The sequence below is a fragment of the Schistocerca nitens genome, chromosome 10 (genome assembly GCF_023898315.1).
Source record: "Schistocerca nitens isolate TAMUIC-IGC-003100 chromosome 10, iqSchNite1.1, whole genome shotgun sequence".
Classification (NCBI taxonomy): Eukaryota; Metazoa; Arthropoda; class Insecta; order Orthoptera; family Acrididae; genus Schistocerca; species Schistocerca nitens.
The window spans coordinates 207,181,134-207,199,992 of NC_064623.1; the positions used below are offsets into that span (position 1 = coordinate 207,181,134).

At 39.6% G+C, this 18,859-nt stretch overlaps 1 protein-coding gene across 3 annotated transcripts in view; it reads left to right on the forward strand.

Moving 5' to 3' along the window:
• LOC126210430 (zinc finger protein 189-like) overlaps positions 1-17,798 on the forward strand; it is a 44,316-nt gene extending 26,518 nt beyond the window's left edge. For all 3 annotated transcript variants that reach the window (XM_049939661.1, XM_049939662.1, XM_049939663.1), the window contains exons 5-7: positions 228-368; positions 6,142-6,200; positions 16,893-17,798. In XM_049939661.1, coding sequence (XP_049795618.1) covers positions 228-368; positions 6,142-6,200; positions 16,893-17,637 — 945 coding nt within the window. In that variant the 3' untranslated portion in view covers positions 17,638-17,798. The remainder of the gene's footprint in view (positions 1-227; positions 369-6,141; positions 6,201-16,892) is intronic.
• Positions 17,799-18,859: the final 1,061 nt, after the last annotated feature.

The following is an 18,859-nucleotide window of genomic DNA, read 5'->3' on the forward strand; positions in this document are numbered from 1 at the left end:
AAAAGAAATTTGGCACTTTGGAAGAAGAGGAAAAAAATAGAATTTTTGTGAGGAGTGATATCAGAGCAAGTGGAATTGTTCCATATGGAACAAAGTTAGTGTAGCTAGTGTAAGACAGAAACAGTTGAGGGTTATGTCTTGATTTTGCTCTCACCATCACTGTAAATGTTTAATGTGTTGTTTAGAGATAATTCAGAAATAAACATTGTACGATTTACAAATTCTAGGAACTGGAGCTTGTTCCTGTAAAAGAGGAAGTAAATCCAGAAATACCAATTCCTTTTAGAGAAATTGAGTCTGATATATCTGAAGATGGAGCACTGCTGAAGAAAAGTGTTGATGGCTATTTGGTTGTCAATGCAAAGGAGGTAAGAGTCGAATTAATGCTAGTATGTGATATTAGTCGTATGATGCACTTCCAGAGAGTTTTTGTTGATACCTCAAAAATTACAAGTTCCTTAGTCCCTGTAAACACCAGGCGTAGTTCCGCTTTATCACTCAAACAAAATATATGCATATAGAATTTCAGTCCAAAATCCTGGCTGACGTCAGGACTTCCTAGTCAGCACTTCCAATATATCACTCAGAGCACAAAGAGGTTTTCAGAAGTAATGTTAGCTCTGTGATACACTTGTATATGGACAGATGACATTGGCAGAAACTTTTTGCAAGGTATATTAAGACCCCAAGATGAGCAGCATTTTGTGCAATGATTGCGAGCTGACACTCAGTGTTAACAAAATTAGATATATACTGTGTTGTTTGGGCACATATAATGAAATTATTAAAATCACTTACATTTATATCTGTAGACATTACCACCCACAGCGTATTAAAACTGAATAGCCTCTTGACGGCTGCTGTGTGGGTAAGCATTAGTCTACAAATTTGAAAGTTTTATCATCAGTCAGTCAAAGGACCTGTTTTTCAAATCACTTACCTTCCCCCACCTCACTCCCCCCACTCCCACCACCAACCCTTGTTTCTGGCAGTGCTGTGGGTCAGTGAAAAACAATAACTTGCACAGGCATTGGGATTCCACACTCAACTGTAGTTACTCTGTAACAAGCTGAACGTTGTCAGTCAGATAATTATTTGTTGATGTGTGTGATTTTCAGCTTTATGTTGAGGAGGTCTATACATTTATCTTATTCTTATTAGAAGACACTAAAACAGAGATTTTATGCCTCATTGAAAGGATTGCTCTTAAATTTTCAATAGAGATGCAGTTTTGTGTTAAGGAAGGAACACATTTCTGACCCCTCATATCTCGATACAGTGTAATGATCTCAATTGGAAACAGTAAGAAATTGTTTTGCCACTGAAGACAGAAATATTGGTTCTTGTGTGCCGTGTACACTCTACTACACATTGCAGGATTGTTGGTAGAACATGGATGTAGTTATGGCATAGATTGAATGTGTTACTTTTGTAGTTTGTACCTAGCCAAGTTTTCAAAACTTCATATGTAGCTGGAAACTAGTAGCGCGCTAAGAATAGATGCACATGATTGATGCAGTTCCACCAGAAAGACATAAAATGTGCGACAGATGAGAACAGCAGTTCAACAATCACCACAACATTCTGCTCAACGACATGCTGTTGCATTGGAGATTTCAGACTGCAGTTTGAGAAGGATTCGGCAAGGTGATTTGAAGTTCCATCTGTTCAAAATAATGATTACTCAAGAATTACGCCCAGCAGACTACGCCAACCATAAAAATCTGTGTGAGCAAATGCTTGCTCAGATCCCTCTGAATGTAGCTTTCTTCAGTAGTAACGAGCCACATTTTCATCTTAGTGGGTGCGTGAATAAGCAAAACTTTCACTTTTGGGCTGAAAATAATCCCCAAATTATTCATGAAAGACCGCAACATTCTCCTAAAGTGACAGTGTGGTGTGCCATATCACAATTGGTATGGTAGGTCCTTACTTTATTGAGGAGGAAGGAGTGACCCTGACAGTGAATTCCACATGTTATGTTTCAGTGTTGCAAAATTTTCTGCAACCCAGAATGGACGAGATTGTTGAAGAACATGGACTGGGGGACTTGTAGTTCCAACAGGCTGGAGCTACGTACTGCTCACACAGCTCAAATTTCGCTTGATGTTTTGAGAGAAATGTTTCCGAGACACCTCGTCTTTTTGAGGGGTGATTTCGGGTGACCTGTGTGGTCACCAGATTTGAGCATTTGTGACTACTTTCTTTGGGGAAATCTGAAGGAAAAGGTTTTCATAAGCTGCCCTCATACCCTACCAGAGTTAAAAGAGTGAATTATTGACGAAGTTAATGCCATACCCTGCAATATGTGTCCAAGAGCTGCTCGAAACTTCAGGGACCGTCTACAACAATGTATTGATGCTAATGGCCGCCATCTTGAGGACATTATTTTCGAAACTAAATGAATGTAAAATGGTATATTGTACTAATTTAGAAAATAAAAACATTTTTTCCAGATTTACTTTTTATTGCTGCTTAAAACTGCTTATATTGGTGATGAAATCTTCTCAGGCTTCCATCCAGGTAGCTACATTGAAATTCCATGATATCTCAATGAGTGTCATTCTTATCACCTTCCGGTGAAGTGTCACGATTATGCAGGCGACCCAGACATACACCTCAGTGGTGTGAAGAACTCGGCCGAATTAGTGACCATACTGAAAGGGATGCAGCTGCAACCGGCTTGTGAATGTCAAAGTAACATCTCTTGACACACGAATACCACTTCAGATGCCTTGATACTCTTAGCAGATCATTTTGAGCTCCGAACATTGAAGCTATTTGTACAATTACTGACCACAACTATCAGTCACATGGCATATTTTGTACTCCGTAGCAATCCATCACATGTACACCAATGCAGTGGAGCCATAAGTAAGGAATACCTCATTTATTAGTATTTTATTATTATTTCAAGTTATGTAATTTGACGGTCTTTCTAAGATGGTATGCTTGTCCTAGAATTATGTACAGGGGTCTGCTGACTTTATGAGTTAAATTATTTTTGTTTTATTATTTAAAATAAATGATTTCTTTTGTTAAGATTCACAGTTTCGAAATGTATTCTAATAAATAATAATGTTTCATAATGATTTTTGTTTCATTTTGTTTTGGTTTTATTGACATTGCTTCAATTTACTGAGTTTGTCTGTTCCTATGAAAGACATTTTCAAGCCCTCAGTCACCTCTGCTACTATCAACTTCAGTATCATATTCCTGCTACCTTTGTGAATCATGCTCACTACAGTCAGTGGCTTCATCATCTTTGTCAGAACTGTCATCATCCCCATCTGAATTCTCTATTTCAGAATCAGAGTTCGTATTGGATCACTCACAAAGTTTGTCAGTTGTGACATTTTATCCAACCTGAACAAAGAAAAGATCTTTTGTACTTCACAGACTACTTGCCTACAGAACCAGACCCGACACAATAGCTAGATTAGTGAAGGTAGAAAAACTAAATAGGAGAAATTTAACTTGCATGATCAGGCGCGTGGTGTATTTTGTATACCAAATGTGATGCACTCAACTCACTTTTAAAATTCTCATAGATGTGCTGTTAGTATTCAAGAATGGACACAATCTGTCAGCACTGTAGCTGAAGCATTAATGAAAGAACATCTGTTTGCCCAGATCCAACAAAGAATCTAAAATCACAAAAATTAAAAGTTAATTTGCATTTGGCCTGCTTTATTCACCAGCACACCCACCAGAGGGATAAGTTATGAGCAATTAAACAGTGTATACACTTTTTGGACCACTGTGTATGTTGATTTTAAAAATTGAACAGCCTATATGTGACAGCAGTTTATAAATTTCTGGCTCCCTCCTCGTCTTGATTGGTGTTGCCGCCTGTGTGAATTCTAAAATTACCTCCAAAGGAAATTAACAAATCCAGGACAGCTGTTGTGAATGACAGTGGCATTGTATGCATGTGTCGTCATGAGATTTGTGTGGATGCTTGATATGTTTTAGCTTGAGATAATCTCTTTTATCTATTCATGAGTAAACAGATGAGGAGAAATGTATTTTACACAAAACTGCTGTGACTCACTCATAAGAGCGAAAAACAAGCTCAAGAGCATATTCCAAGTGCAACTAACATTAGTAAGCTTCAAAAAAAGTAGTTCATCATCTGAAAAGAAGGGGCATCCAGCTATAATGTTGTAAAATTTGTTTGGGAAAGACAAAACAACGCATTGTCACAACAAGTAGGAAGGAAACAAGCCAGTGGTATCTTGATAGTAGGAGAATTGTCTGCCAGTCAGAATGATTCAAACAATTTCTCACTTAGGTCAATCACTCATTGTTTTGGACAAGAACAGAAATAGATTTTTAATGAATAAGGAGTGAACATTAATCACTTTTTAAGTTTGAATAAATCAGAACAGCAGAAGATGTGAGGATGCTATGGCTGTGTGGAAGCAAATGAGAACTCCAGAAGTCTGGAAGAAAGAAATAACTGTGGTTATTTCCAAGAAGGGAAGTTGAAAGATTGTAGAGAGCTGTAGGATCATTACCCTTATGTTCCAATGTACAAGAACCCATGAGAACATGCTAGAGAGATGAATCTAGAGAACAGTGGAAGAGCAGCTGAGACAATGACAGTAGAAAGATACACAGTAGGCTCCATATTTGCAGTTAGGTAGCTGCAGGAACATCACTAAGAGTATGGGAGAGATCTTCTGGGGCCTTCCTGGATTTAGGTAATGTGTATGACATTGTACCCAAAAGCAAAGATTGCAAAGCACTGAGAAGGAAAGAAGCAGATTCTGCTGAGGATAGAAGAATTTTACCAGGGAATCATAAGTTTTGTGAGTGTGGGAAGCTATGGAACAGGATAGTTGGCATAGAGAAGCAGTCTGAAACAAGGAAGTGCACTATCTCTGTCACGTTTCATGGTGGTGAGGAAAAAAGTGGTTGGAGAAATTGGAGACTAGGTGACAGCAGTGTTATTTACTCATGGCTTCACAGTACATGGAACAATGAGGAGGAAGTAAAGAAGCAACTAGATGTTTGGGAAAGAGTTATACAATAATATTACCTAAAATTTAATAGAAAGAAATGTGAGCTTGTGATCACAACAAGAAAGAGGGTAAACCTCTAGTGAACATGACACTGTGGGGGAACAGCTGAAAATGGCAGAAGGTTTCAAGTACCTGGAGAGGATAATGTTTGAAAATGAAAGAATTTGCCAAGAGATAAGTGAATGAGTGATGCAAGGTGATAGCTTCATGACAAGAGTGAGAGGGATTGTATGTAAGGAGGTGAAATACCACATGTATTATATACTAAAAAAACAAGCCAAAAAGAGTTGTGCATGATAGAAATATGGATCATGAAAGGAAGGGTGTAAAGTATTGTACAAGCAAGTGCAAGGAAGCACAAAATTGTTGATACTTTAGTGCAGTCTGTTGATACATAACCTGCTGGTCTTCATCTTGGGACCTTCAGCTTAAATTTGTTTAATTTTTCTAACATTTTGCCAGCACAAGTGGCTGGCATAGTCCTTCTGTCCACCACCAGCAATGGAAAGCAAATCTCTGACAATGCCAGCAGCTTGTGCTGGCAAAATGTTGGAAAAATCTGTAAACAAATGCCAGCTGATGGTCCTAAGATGATAATCAACAGGTATTGTGTCAAGTGTTATGAAGCATTCTAGGAAAAAAATGGAAAAGATGATAGATGAGATGATTCAGGAGATAACACATAAGGACTCTCGACAAAAGAATATTGAGGAAATAAGATTAAAATGGTACGGGCATGGGAAGAGAATGGAAGATCCACAAGAGAGCAGGAGACCAAGGAAAAAGAAAAGGGGCAAGTGGCCAAAATGAGGAGAAGAGAGCATCTGATAGAGAGGAGAAGACAGGACCAGAGTGACTGAGAGGTAGTGGGTAGGCTGGAAAAGGCAGAGAGGCTCGTGTTCTAAACAGACCTTAACAGCAGTGGGAAACTGTACAAGATGATGGCATTTTAAGGTATACCATATGAAAACATGTGACTAACATTTGTTACAATAGTTAAAAATGGCTGGTGTTTAGACCTGCAAAGTTTTGAAGTAGCTGTGCTTCAAAGATTTATGGCTTCTTGAAGACTCTGGGGTATGCATGCTAACTTTTATCTCTCTAATTGTTGCAGGGTGGCGAGACGTGCCCATCAGTTAATGGTGCCAGAGTCTTAAATGGTGATTCTAACAGGTATTCTCTTAATTCGTATTTTACTAGATAAAACTAGTAAGGAACAAATAATTGGGGCCAGACTAGCTGTCTGCTTAGTGACAAAAAAACAACAAAGATTATAACCACATTAACAGGAAACTCTGGACCCTGCTACCCAGTGGCTTTGGTAAACTTTGAACACTCTGAAGTAACTGCAGTGGAAGTGTTTACGTCACTATGCATCTGTTTTCAAACAAATTTAGATCACAAATTATGATGCAGGACTCATTTCAGACAAGGCGAAATCATTAGAACACTCAAAAATAATCCTTCAACCTAATATTTCATCAGAAATCAAATAGGTAATGATTTAGAGCCGTAATGGATATTCTTGCAGAGAAAAATCATCGTGAGTGGGGTGGTGGTGAAGGATTTGCATTCAGATCACAATCAGTGAATTCGAATTGCAATTCTTGCCGTATGTTTCATTCTTTGGCAGGAGAATGAAAGGTGTCACAAAATTTGTGTAGTGTTACTTTAAATAACATATTTTTATTGTGAACAAGTAATTTTTATGACTTGTTTCATCTTGACTATATGCATTTCGTGTTTTCTGTCACAGAATGCATGAACATTTTTTACCGAATGTGACAGATAAAAAGTGAGTAAGAGAAAGGAGAAGAAGCAAGTATACCAGCAATAACTGCATTACACTGAGAATCAAAAACGTGTTGTTAAAGTTGGTAGGCTTGTACACTGATCCCCATTTTTCCATGTTCACAATAAAATTTATTTTGTTAAAAATAACAGTATGTAATGTTCATGACACCTTTCATTCTTATGCAGACTTAGGCATGTTACTTCAGAGGAACACAGCAATGGCCTTGCAACAAAATTCTTTTTATGTATGTCTTAGCTTTGGATGACAGATAGCATCATGACATGTTTTGAGGCCTTAGCAATTCATCAACAGATGATATGAACACATTACACTGTAACTCTCCAAATGAATAGGCACAAGAAGCACTCATAAATTAACCACCAACTATCTACTTAATATAGATAAATTTTTATATAAAATCTGTCTAATGTGTTGACATTACTTCTCCACATAGTTGCCACCCAAACTCAAACATGTGTCATAGCACAACACTATCTTTTTTAGCCCTTCATCAAAGAGTGGTGTCACATGTTGCTCGAGCCAGTTGTTGACAGAATCCATGAGCTCATCATCAGTCATAAAGTGCTCAGTAGCTAGCCAGACCTTCATCTTGGGGAAGAGATGAAAAATTACTTGTTGCCAAGTGTGAACTATAGGGCGGGTGTTGAAAAATCTCCAGGCTGAAAAGTCTTTTTAAATCTTTGTGCTGAAATGTTTGCGTTTTTGCTTTGGTCAATTTGCAATATTGTGTCACATGTAACCATAAAGAAGAATGAGTCCTGAATGATTCCATCGGTAACCATCCAGTGCCACTTGTTTTGGACTGACATTCAGAGTTTTCTAAGAGTCTCACAATAAATCTATGAGCTCTCAATGTTTCCACACATTACTCTTATTAAATCCAAAATTGCTTTGCAATCCCAAAATATGTAGCAGTCATTATGCATTTCAACACTATCTACTGGAATCTTTTTATCTCAATTTTAGAGTTCATACACTGCACCATGTCTCCTCTCCCGTTGCAGTTCTGCCCAGAAATTGCTGCCACCTGCACGGTAGTGTTGAAGGACTGTCAAGTTCAAACTCATTCTTTCAGTTTTGTGAAAATTGGTTAGGCATTTTAATGCCCACTGTGCACAAAATTTATGTTAATCAAACCTCTGTGTGATAGTGTTAGAGAGGGTTGTCCTTGAAATCTGAAGCACATATTCAGAAATACTGAACCGACATCTCAGACGAACAGTTTTATTAAAATATTGTGCAAGATCATCAGCCACGTTGAGTTAGCTCCTGAACCACTTTCATCATGCACATCTGTGTGACCAATCTTGAAATTCCTGCACCACTCCCGTACAACACCATGGCTTTTAACCCCGTTGCCAAACACGCAACATGCTCGATGCTGAATCTCAGGACGGACAACCATTGCAAATTGCAGAAGACACAGTGACACTGCCGCTTTTGCCACTTGTTGCTTATGTGCTGATGGACATAATAGAGAGTTGAAACACACACCGTGGCCACCAAGGCCTCCCTCTTCCAACTGTGAAAGTGCAATGAAGCTGCTAGTGTGTGTATGTTTTTAATAGTCTGCATGAGGGTAATTTATGAAGAGTACTCCTATTTGCACACATTGTGACCATTCCTATGCACTTTTCAGTTGACATGTTATTGTGTAACCTAATCAAATGATATTATTTGTCTGACCCAAAGCTGAGAAATACATTTAAGCAGCCAGAAGACATGATCAGATGTCAATGTAATTTCGTAAACGTACACACTATGAGTGGCTATGGGAACAGTTAAAGTTGCAGTGATCTGTGAGAGGTGGAGTGGCCACTGCCACCAGAGTGCGTTATTGTTATTACGAGGGTGGTTTGAAAAGTTCTCGGAATCACCACGAGGGGTCAGTACTAGGGCAACGTGTTGTTCACGTGATATTCATTGGACTGTTGCCTGTAAACACCTGCCACATCAGTGCTCTTGGAAGAGAGTTGTGGCAGTGGTGTGGCTCAGTTGTTGTTTCCATGTAGTGATTTGCAAAAATGGCAAAAGCTGAGATTGGAGCAGTTAAGTACTTCATAAAGAAAGGTATGAAAACGAAGGACAGTCATGCCAATTTCCAGAATACACTGGGGGACTCAGCTCCTTCACATTCAGCTGTTGCCAAGTGGACAGATGAATTTAAATTTGGTCAAGAGAGCTTAGGTGCGGTCAGCGCAATGGTCGGCCAAGACGTGTCACTACTCCAGAAATCATTGCAAAAGTGCAGAAAATGGTTATGGAGGATCTCCAATTGAAATTGTGTGAAATTGTTCACACTTGCCAGGTGTCATGTGAAAGGGTATATCACATTTTAACTGAAGAATTAGAAATGAAAAAAAGTATCTGCAAGATGGGTGCCGTGACTCTCAATGCTGGATCAAAAACATGTGCCATCGCCGTGGCAAAATTACACGAACCAAGGTATGAATTGTTGCCACACCCACCTTATTCACCTGATAGGGCTCCATCGACTTCCATCTCTTCCCAAAACTGAAAATTTTTCTCGGTGGATGAAGATTCACTTCAAACGAAGAATTGATAGCTGGAGTTGACAACTACTTTGCAGGCCTGGAGGAAACTCATTTTTTTTTTAGATGGGATCAAAGCACTGGAACATCGTTGGACCAAGCTCATTAATGTACAAGGAGACTACATTGAAAAATTAAAAAAGTTTCAGTGATGTAAGTACTTTTTTTCTATTCATTTCCGAGACCTTTTCAAACCACATTCGGACAAGCCCTGGTGAGATGTATAAGGGTTGTGAACAGTATTAGTTGTTAAACGATCACTGTGAAGGACACAGAGATGCTGCATAATTGTGTAAGATGGTGGCATCAGCAGCCAACAGAGTTTGATAGAGCCCTCTTAGTCGGGCTTGATTTGGCCAACTCATTGAATCGTGCAATATGCAGATTTGTGAGGCATTCAGATGTGACAGTCCCCCGATGTTGAACTGTATATACAAAAGCGAGGGGCATAGTCCTCGTATAGGTTCCAGTCAACCACATCTGTCCACCATAAGTGAAGTTCACCACATTGTGCACCTAGCACATTTTATAACCTCTTCACATCTGCCCCAGTCATCAGAGAACAAGTAATGGAGCCCCACAACATTCTGTGTCATCCCATAGAATTTGTTGAAAACTAGCAGCAACTACACTAGGGAATTACTGGCCCACATGTAGCCTACCGGTAATCGGTGAACCACGGTTCACACTGCCTCGTTGCCGAGTACGGTGGCTATCCGGGAAAGGTCTCAATCTTACAGTGTTTCGAATAGGCACAGCAGTGTTCTCCTGACAGCTAGACGTGGCCAGCTATCAGGTATGACATAACTGTTCATGGCTGGTAGTTATTAAGGGAACTCTGACTGCACAATAGTACATCCTGGACACACTGCATCCTCATTTGTTACCTCTCATGCCGTTGTATTGCGGTACTATTTTTCAACAGGACGACGCCTGTCCACAGCACGTCTCTATGAACTGTCTGCTTTTTGATGAGATACTCGCATAGCCAGCAAGCTCCACGCATTTGTCCCCAATAGGAAGTGTGGGACCATCCCATTGCCAGTATCCGTGATATCAAGAATTTGTTAGAAAAGTTGCGGGCCCAGCTTCCCTCAGAGGAGGAAGCAGTGGCTTTATACCATCTTTCCCAACCGAATCAGGGCACGTGTCCAGACGAGGTGCGGTGGAAAGTCATACTGATGAGCAGCCTCATACTGCCAAGCTCTTTGTCAATTTGATTTGATTTTGCAATCACTGAAATATCATCACATACCATCTGAATCCATTACGTTTAATTCATTTGTCAGGTAATGTACAGTAAAAGATCTTTCATTTTCATGCCAAAGAGTAGAACAGTGTTGCAAGAATTGCGATTCTCTCTCTCTCTCTCTCTCTCTCTCTCTCTCTCTCTCTCTCACTCACACACACACACACACACACAGAATGTACAAAGAGGTGACAACAGTCGTGGGATAATAATGTGCAAATATACAAATGGTGGTAGCATCACATACACAAGGTATAAAAGGGAAGTGCATTGGCAGAGCTGTCATTTATACTGGGGTGATTCATATGAGAAGGTTTCCAATGTGATTAATTCCGCACTAGGGAAATAAACATACTTCCAACACGGAATGGTAGTTGGAGCTAGACGCATAGGCCCTTCCATTTCGTAAATTATTAGGGAATTCAGTATTGTGTGCCAGGAAGACCAGATTTCAGGCATTACCTGTCACCACAGACAACCAGTGGCTGACGGCTAACTATCACCACAGACAACGCAGTGGCTGACAGCCTTCACTCAGTGACTGAGAGCAGCAGCATTTGCATAGAGTTGACAAATGTATCCGTTAAGACAGTGTGGCAAAATAAGGCATTAATGGGCTGTCTCAGCAGACAATCAATACGAGTGTATCCGTGACGTGGTCAGTTCAGTCTCTCACATGGTGAGTGCTGATGGTACGGTTTTAGTGTGATGCAGACCCTCTGAAACCATGGACACCATTATGGAGCCACCACTAGCTTGCACACTGCCTTAGTGTGCAAGCTAGTGGTTGCTTCATAACGGCATGGGCTGTGTTTACATGGGATGGACTGGATTTTCTGGTCCAACTGAACCAATCATTGACCTGAAATGGTTATGTTCGGCTGTATGGAGACCATTTGGAACCATTCACAGACTTTGGTTTGTATGGATGACAATTTGCCATGTCGCCAGACCGCAGTTGTTTGCAATTGGTTTGATGAACATTCTGGAGAATTTGAACAAATGATTTGTCCACCCAGATTACCTGACATAAATCCTATTGAGAATTTATGGGACATTACCAAGACGTCAGTTCGTGCACAGAATCCTGCAACAGCAACACTTTCACAATTATGGAAAATATAGAGGCAGCATGGCTCAGTATTTCTGCAAGGGCTTCCAGTGACTTGTTGAGTCCATTTCATGTCGAGTTGCTGTACTATTACATGCAAAAGGAGGCATCCCATGACTTTTGTCACCTCAGTGTAAGCCGAACATAGGCCTTGCACCACATGACCATCGATCCAGTTAACAATGGATTTCTGCTGTAAGTTTACATACAACTGGTTGAAATCACTAATTCTTTGATTACTGGGAAACTATAGGGTTACAAGTCTGATACATATCAATAAAATTTCATTATTTTCAAGTGTTAAAATGACCCACTCGATCCTATATGACTTTTAACCTCTTTTTATTCCCCCCCCCCCCCCAAAAAAAAAAAAAAAAAACATGGAAGAGTTGTTACCTAAACCTTTTCGCAGTAGTTCCTTGCGAGTTTGCCCCCTACTAATATGCTGGACTTTAGCAATATTGTTGGCTCACGGGCCTGGTCTCTCATATGTGCAACAAGAGAAATTTTAATCAGAATTACTTTTGCGTCATTCTTTCCATTTAGGATATCAGTCTATATTTGTGCACCATAATAAAGCTGTACAAATAAAGCACACATATATATTACTTTCTAGCATTTACTTCATTTTGTTGTTCTGGTTGTTATTCAAAACGGAAAGTTTGTAAGGAAGCAAACAATGTAACTTGTCTGCCAAATAATTAACTGTAGCAACAGAAGGGACTATTAGAGCATATTACAAAGGGTGGGTGGGGTGGAGGAGGCGGGTGTATAAAGGGTGTGTGCTGTCAGTGGTAATGTAGTCTGAATGGGTTCTAATGCATGAGGATTACTAAGTGCCCAAGAATTTGTGACTGTGCATTGTGTTTGCTTAGAAGAATGATAAATAATACATTGGTGATATTGGTTTACTAGCATGTGATACAAGTGCCAATATATGGTTATTCATGAGCACCTCTGGGGTTTCAAAAGATGACTGTGTGAAAACTATAAGAAGTCAGGAAATAGATGCATGTCAGATATAGCACCTCTTCAAGTTTTTAACTTATAATCCAGTTGCTTAGTATGGACATTGTTTGTGAAACAGGAAACATCACTATGTGTATTCATTGAAGTCATCATCATATATTGCCTGTGAAGGAGTGGCAGCAGCCTGCTTTGGAAATCTGTTCACTGTATTGCCTATTCACAGGCATGAATTGATTTGATTCAACATTACACAGTGGGTAATATGTTTACATGTTCAGTCACACCTGCCCCCTAGTGCAACTATGTCATGAGGTGTATTATGTACCAAAACTTGGAGAATGGTGGATCCACTGACGTGCGTCATTTTTCTGTATATGCTGTAGTTTTTGTACAACTATCTTCTGAAACTCCGGAGGTACTTACAAATAACCTTGCTTTTGAGTCATCGTCAACAATGTTTTGAAATTGAGTGTTTACACAGTCCGTATTCCTTAAATTTTCATATCTTTTTTTGTTAACAGACATTAGTACACTCACTGGCAAGTGTAACTTGTTTGTACTTGTGTGTAAGCTTTTCCTGCCATTCTTTGTCCCAATCTTTCCAGTTTTCATCTTAAGAAATCTGTAGGTGCGACTCCACAGTCACTAATCTCTCATTATTGAGTGGCTTTTTGTCATTAAAACAACTTCCACTTCATCTAGTAGTTGCATGTACTTCAAAGTGTGAATAAGTTAGATTGCATGCTGCCATTATATCCATCTCGTTTGTTCATTCTTTCACTTATCCGTTCATTGTGTTCTGTAAATTCCATCAAGATGGAGAATCTTCAGGGATATGGAACAAGTCAAGATATACATTAACAGAAGTCAAGGAAATCGTAGAGATTTAAACTGTCTACTATATTAACAATACACTATCACTATACTACTTAATCATCTTGCTAAGATTAGAAGCTCATCTTAACATTTTTTATGTTTGAGATTTAATAACCCAAAATATTACTTAATGCTGTTCACTCCTTTGCCATCTAAATTTAATCGAATAAATTAGAAAGGAAGCTGCTGTTTTGGGTGGGAGGAGCTGCTGTCTTGTCAGTTATGCGCTACCAGAAAACACCCCTGGTTGTTTAAAGGACTGAACTCCCTTATATAAAATAGCTTCAGATGTCTGATTACTTCACAAATCACTTAATTACACACATAAAAATAAGTTTTGCATCACCTCGGTTCTGAGAGTTCCGGAAATTGTACAGAAAATTGGAATAGAGATCAACATAAACATCATTTCCGCCCTTTTTATTGCTCATGAAAACCACACATTGCATGTTGTACCACCACACAGCAAGACCTTCAGAGATAGTGGTCCAGACTGCTGTACACACCGGTATCTCTAATTCGCAGTGGCACATCATCTTGCATTGATGCACACCTGTATTCGTCGTGGTATACTATCCTCAAGTTCATCAAGGTACTGTTGATCCAGATTGTCCCACTCCTCAACGGCGATTCGGTGTAGATCCCTCAAGAGTGGTTGATGAGCCATGTCGTCCATAAACAGCCCTTTTAAATCCATCCCAGGCATGATAGGGTTCATCTCTGGAGAACATGCTGGCCTCTCTATTCGAGCGATGTTATTCTGAAGGAAGTCATTCACAAGACGTGCATGATGGGGGCCTGAATTGTCCATGCAGACAAATGCGTCGCCAATATGCTGCCAATATGGTTGCACTATCGGTTGGAGGACGGCTTCACGTATCGTACAGCCGTTACAGCGTATGTTGGCCCCCACATAATGCCGCCCCAAAAACAGCAGGGAACCTAGACCTTGCTGTGCTGCACTCACTGGACAGTGTGTCTAAGGCTTTCAGCCTGACCAGGTTGCCTCCAAACACGTCTCCGACGATTGTCTGGTTGAAAGCATATGCAAATCTCATCGGTGAAGAGAATGTCATGCCAATCCTGAGCAGTCCATTCGGCATGTTGTTGGGCCCATGTGTACCGTGCTGCATGGTGTCGTGGTTGCAAAGATGGATTTCGCCATGGACATCAGGAGTGAAGTAGTGCATCATGCAGCCTATTGCGCACAGTTTGAGTCATAACACGACATCCTGTGGCTGCACAAAAAGCTTTATTCAATATGGTGGCATTGCTATCAGGGTTCCTCCGAACCATAATCCGTCGGTAGCGGTCATCCACTGCAGTAGTACCCCTCGGAGGCCTGAGCGTAGCATGTCATCGACAGTTCCTGTCTCTATGCATTTCCTCCACGTCCGAATAACATCATTTTGGTTCACTCTGAGACGCCTGGACACTTCCCTTGTTGAGAGCCCTTCCTGGCACAAAGTAACAATGCGGATGTGATCCAACCACGGTAATGACAGTCTAGGCACGGTTGAACTGCAGACAACACGAGCCATGTACCTCCTTCCTGGTAGAATGACCGAAACTGATCAGCTGTCGGATTCCCTCCGTCTGATAGGTGCTGCTCATGCATGGTTGTTTACACCATTGGGCGGGTTTAGTGACATCTCTGAACAGTCAAAGGGACTGTGTCTGTGATACAATATCCACAGTCAACATCTATCTTCAGGAGTTCTGGGAACCGGGCTGATGCAAAACTGCTTTTGATGTGTGTATGTTAAATATTTGACTTTAAGAATGTAATAAAGAAAAAGTTAGAAAAGGTTTGAAATGTTGCTTAAAGTTTGTTGGAAGTCACTAACTGCTCTCCTTGTTAAACAGTGGATGACTCCCTGCAAACTGTGTTGTGAATAGAGTCAGTAGCAAAAAGAAGTAACAAATTAAAACTCTATGTCTGATGCTGAAGTTTTACTGCATTAACAGCAAAAATTCAGCAATAAATTTTTGTCCTTTCATCATTTTGTAGGAGGTGTCAGCAAGAAAAAGCTTCGTAAGGGTTTGAAATTATGTGTTTAGTTTGCTGATAGTTGCTAAGTGGTCTCGTTCTCAAATGCTGGATAAATAAAGTCCAGGTGTTTGCATGTTGTCAGTTACTCTGCCTCGAGACAAACTCACTGTTCCCAATTCTAATATTTGTCATATGGTGTTAAAGTTTTACATAACATTATACCTCTTAATTAATAGATTATGACAGCATTTTAAACTTTTAAACTTGATCAGTAATTATGCAAAAGATTGAAAATCTAACTTTTGTTGCTCTTGGAAGCCATAGCAAGGCAAGCTGCATCTAGTATTGAGTTCCAGGATAGATAACTATTGTTTATCTGCCCTTATTTGATTAATATTTACTGGATTACAATGGTATGTCTCAGAGAAAAAAAAATTTTCCATCTGTAAATGCTGAGTCCAGTGTTTATCCACCCTCAGCAACTGTAGTCGTACATTATGAAATAGTAAGCAACCATTGGCATAATAGAAATTTTATTCCTTTACAGGTTTTGGGCACTTAGTGCCCTTCTGCAGATGGCTATATCTATCACATTACTTGTGAGTGTCAATAATAAAATGCATACAGCAAATTTCCACGGTCCTAAAAAATATACAGCAACAATAAGTAATACAATACTGAATCCATTATACAATAAGACCTCATATTGTATTAATGTATTCAGTATTGTATTACTTTTTTCTCCTGCATATTTTTTAGGAACATGGCACTTTGCTGCATGCACCTTATTGTTGACACTCGCACATAATGCGATGGGTATAAACTTCTGAGGAAAAGCAGTGAGTGACCAAAGCTGGTAAAGAAATTAAATTTCTTTTATGGAACTAATTGCTTATTATTTCATTATAAACACTGAGTCCTATTTACTTATATAATACCACTTATCATACGGCTTTATAACAAACACTGCATAGTACTGAATTTGTAATGTTCAGAGTACAACAGAGGAGACATTTACACAGCATTTGATAGTTTCATATACTTGAAATTTAGAATAAATTAAGATTTTTTGCTGTCATTATGACTATCTCATAAGTGTGACAGTGGACCAGGACTCAGCACATCTCAAAAGTTGTAGAATGAATCTCTCATTAGCAGAAAACTAAGTAAATCTAGAAGGAATATATAGACTTACAAACATTTCAAAATCCACATTTAGAAGTCATATGAGAGTATTTTGCATCATTTTAGCAAAGGGTACAATATATTTTTGTGAGTTAGTTTGTATTTCTGTTCCAGAATACTTCAAAAAAAGAATGAGCACAAAACTGTCGAAGCCACTCCAGAAGCTGTCAGAAAGCGACGCAGGCACAAATCGCATTACAGCAGACATCTTTCGGACAGGCCTTTCCAGTGTAAAATTTGCCAGAAATGTTTCCGAAAGCCCGAACATTTACGCTGCCACGAATTGTTCCATTCAGATGAACGGCAGTTTTTGTGTGACACTTGTGGCAAAGGTTTTTTTACCAACGGCGATCTTAAGAGGCACGGAGTAGTCCATACGGGAGAGAAACCTTACTCCTGTCCCATCTGTTCAAAGACTTTCACGCAGTTGTGCAACATGCAGTCACATCTCAGAAAACGGTGCCAGATAAAAGGGTACGGTTGTGATCTGTGCAACAGGATGTTTGAGGATCAGGGGGCTCTCCAGAAACACAAGGCAAATCACGGCAAGGTGCCGTACCGCTGCAACAAGCGGAGGAAACCGTTCTGCCAGGACTTGCCGCCATTCATTTGTGACGTGTGCTCCATGTGTTTTTCTAATAAACGAAATTTAATATCCCACATCAAAGTGCACATGGGAGATCTGAAGGCCACGGTCACATGTGAGATTTGTGGTAAGAACTGTGCTCGGAGGGAACGCTTGATCGTGCACATGCGAAGCCATACGGGAGAAAAACCTTTTTCGTGCAGTGTATGTGGGAGAGCATTTTCTCAGCAATGTAATTTAAAAAAGCACGAAGCTTTACATTTGCCTGACTAATAATTAGGAGACAAGGTTGATATACTGTTATGTATAAGGGCACATTTCAGTTGTGGGATAATGTAGTACATATATTGTAGCGAAACATAATCCTTTGCCCTGGTGAGAAATTAAACTGCCTTTTAATTATAATAAGACTGAATAAATGAACTAATAATAAACATTGTAATACTTTCATTAGCACCAAAATGCATGTCAGAACATTTGCAAATTTTAGTAGCTGTTCCTTTTTTGTGGCTCATGTTCATTAATGTAGAAGAAACCTATATTATTTATTTAACAATGAAAATAATCAATTATTGACAATTTAATGTAAATGGATAGGGAAAAAAAATCCACTCGCCAAGGGAGGGCAGGAGAACACATGCGCAAAAAGGTTTAACTTTTACGAGCTTTCGGAGCCAGTGGCTCCTTCTTCTGGCAGAAGAGTTGAAGGGGAAGGATGAGGGGAGAAGGAAAAGGGGTAGAGTTCAGAAAAGTCACCCAGAACCTCGGGTCAGGGAAGACTTACTGGATGGGATGAGAAGGCAAAAATCTCATACCGTCCAGTATGTCTCCCCTGACTTGAGGTTCTGAGTGGCTTTTCTGAAATGTGCCCTTTTCCTTCACCCCTCATCCTTCCCCTTCAACTCATCTGCCAGAAGAAGGAGCCACTGGCTCCAAAAGCTTGTAAAAGTTAAAACTTCTTGTGTGTGTGTGTGTTCTCCTGCCGCCACTTGGTGGCTATATTTATTGTTTTTTGGTGTATGAATGAGGAATGGTAGTGAATTGAATTGTTTGTTTATGTACATTTTTATCTGTTGTGACAAAATCATCCACATAAAGTGGTTTTTATATATATATATATATGTCTTCTTGATATTATGCAAATTCATTTGATGAATGGAATGTGCATGGTAAGTGGGTACATTGACAGTAATCCCTGTGAGAAATGTGAGATATGTAATCCCAGTGAAAAAGAAAGATATGAGAGGGAAGAGAGTGTGGTTGGTGATAATCACAGCAAACAAATTAGAATATAAAAAAATGCCACAGAAATAGTTTTTGAGGTCTACTGAGGTTTAACATTCAACGTGATAATCTTCTGTATCTTTACAAATGACCATTATACCCCTGGTTTCTTCTAAAACTTCTTCCCCACTTACTATTGCTTTGGAATTTAGACTTTCTTGAGAACCCCATTAACAGCTTGTGTGTTCTCTTCACCAATACAGACCTTAAT